We start from the raw sequence: 1,614 nt of genomic DNA, 5'->3' as shown, positions 1-1,614 counted from the left end.
AGGCGCAGCAGCCGACGTTGTCGGAGTGGTCGAAGAAGGTGTGGCTGCACGCGCGCGAGCGCGCGTCCCACAGCCGCACCGTCTTGTCGTCGGCCGAAGAGAGGAGCATCCTGCCGTCGGGCGAGAAGGCGGCGTCGCGCACCCAGTTGGTGTGGCCCGAGAACGAGTGCTTGAAGCGCTGCGTCGGGATGGACCAGGCCTTGACCGACTTGTCGTCCGACGTCGTGACCAGCTGCTGCCCGTCGCCCGAGAACGCGACCGAGTTGACGGGCGCCGTGTGCGCGCGGATCGAGACGCTCTCGCCCTTGACGTTCGCCGCCCACAGCCGGATGGTCTGGTCGCGCGAGCCCGAGGCGATGAGCGAGCCGGACGGTGCAAAGTCGACCGAGGTGACGGCGGCTTTGTGGCCGACGAAGCGGAACGCGCGCATCTGCATCTTGAAGTTCCAGACCATCACGGTCCCGTCGAGGCCGCCCGAGACGAGCTGCTTCATGGTGGGGCTGAACGAGACGGAGCTGACGCCGTCCTTGTGGCCGCGGAAGGAGCGCTCCAGCGCGGGATCCATGGGCTCCGGAGAGGGCATTGCCGGCGTGGCCGGCGTGGGGAGTGGGTGGGTAGCGGGAGAGCGTCGACAGCGACGGCCTGGCAGCAAAGAGCCGCGAGCGCGGCAGGAGCAAATGTGTTCAACGGCAGTCACCTACCGGGGGTAGAAGAATTCAACGAGGATTTAAAACAAAACTGTAATATACGGAGTTTCTGTCAGCCTCACTCATTCTCTTCGTCTTCGACTTCGGCCCCCCACCGCGCTTCACCGCCCTCTGCGCATGTCTTGTCGCCCTAGGGGCTCGGGCCCAGCCTGAACTCCACAATGCACTGTTGCAGATTGTCCCTTGTAACGTGAGAGAGTGTTCTGCACTTGGAGCACTTGGAGTGCAGTCATTAGCCTCACATCGACCCTCACATCCAGGGCCGGTGAGGTATCAGCCATCCGCTTTCTCATCCTCCTGCGCGCTGCGCGAGGGACCGAAATTCTGGAGGTGGCAGCCGGAGGTGGCCAGGTATGCCGGACTGGCTGGAGGTCGTCGAGGCCTTCACCTGCGACAGGCGAGTCGACGCGCGCGACCACAACGCGCTCGATGGCCTGCCATTCTACGCAGAGAAGGTAAGCCCACCGCCTGCCGCCGAGCCGTCTGCCACCGCTGTGCCTGGCAAATAGGACGCCTCTCCGCTGTGTCTGGGCGACGGCGCGGATAGAACCGGGTCGGCGTGTCGGCGTTCGTGGTGCGCCGGAGCTTCCGTGCTCTTGCCGCCTTTGGCTCCGCGTCTCTCAGCCACCTATTGCATATTGAACGGTCTTGATATGCTCGCACTCAACCTCCGAGATAAGCTCGCAGAGACAACCCGTTCTTCAACTCTAGGATTGAGGACGTTGTCCCCTCCATGGCGAGTTACGAACTGGCCGAGTTACCGGAGGGTCCGGACCACATTGGGCGAGTGGAGAGGAGTTGACCGGTGAGATTAAGGATTCCTAGCCTGTGTGCTGTGAAAAAAAAATGCGGAAAATGGTATGATAATAAACAGACATTATATCCACCACTTGCATGCACATAAGGC

General features: G+C 62.2%; 2 protein-coding genes across 2 annotated transcripts; one reads left to right on the top strand and one right to left on the bottom strand.

The window, feature by feature from the left end:
- Positions 1–16: 16 nt before the first annotated feature.
- EMIHUDRAFT_256702 (hypothetical protein) lies at positions 17–565 on the bottom strand (the record flags this gene model as incomplete). Its single annotated transcript, XM_005766322.1, has 1 exon — positions 17–565. A coding segment is annotated over one exon (549 nt), but the record flags the coding sequence as incomplete, so codon positions are not given.
- Positions 566–1,060: 495 nt separating this feature from the next.
- EMIHUDRAFT_256701 (hypothetical protein) lies at positions 1,061–1,359 on the top strand (the record flags this gene model as incomplete). The annotated part of the gene is made up of 2 exons (XM_005766321.1): positions 1,061–1,162; positions 1,255–1,359. 2 exons carry the CDS (start codon positions 1,061–1,063, stop codon positions 1,357–1,359), a joined length of 207 nt encoding a protein of 68 aa, XP_005766378.1.
- Between the last annotated feature and the right edge of the window lie 255 nt (positions 1,360–1,614).

Source organism: Emiliania huxleyi (genome assembly GCF_000372725.1).
Source record: "Emiliania huxleyi CCMP1516 unplaced genomic scaffold EMIHUscaffold_5160, whole genome shotgun sequence".
Lineage (NCBI taxonomy): Eukaryota > Haptophyta > Isochrysidales > Noelaerhabdaceae > Emiliania > Emiliania huxleyi.
The sequence above is the reverse complement of the archived record's forward strand: the minus strand, read 5'-3'. Positions and strand labels throughout refer to the sequence as shown.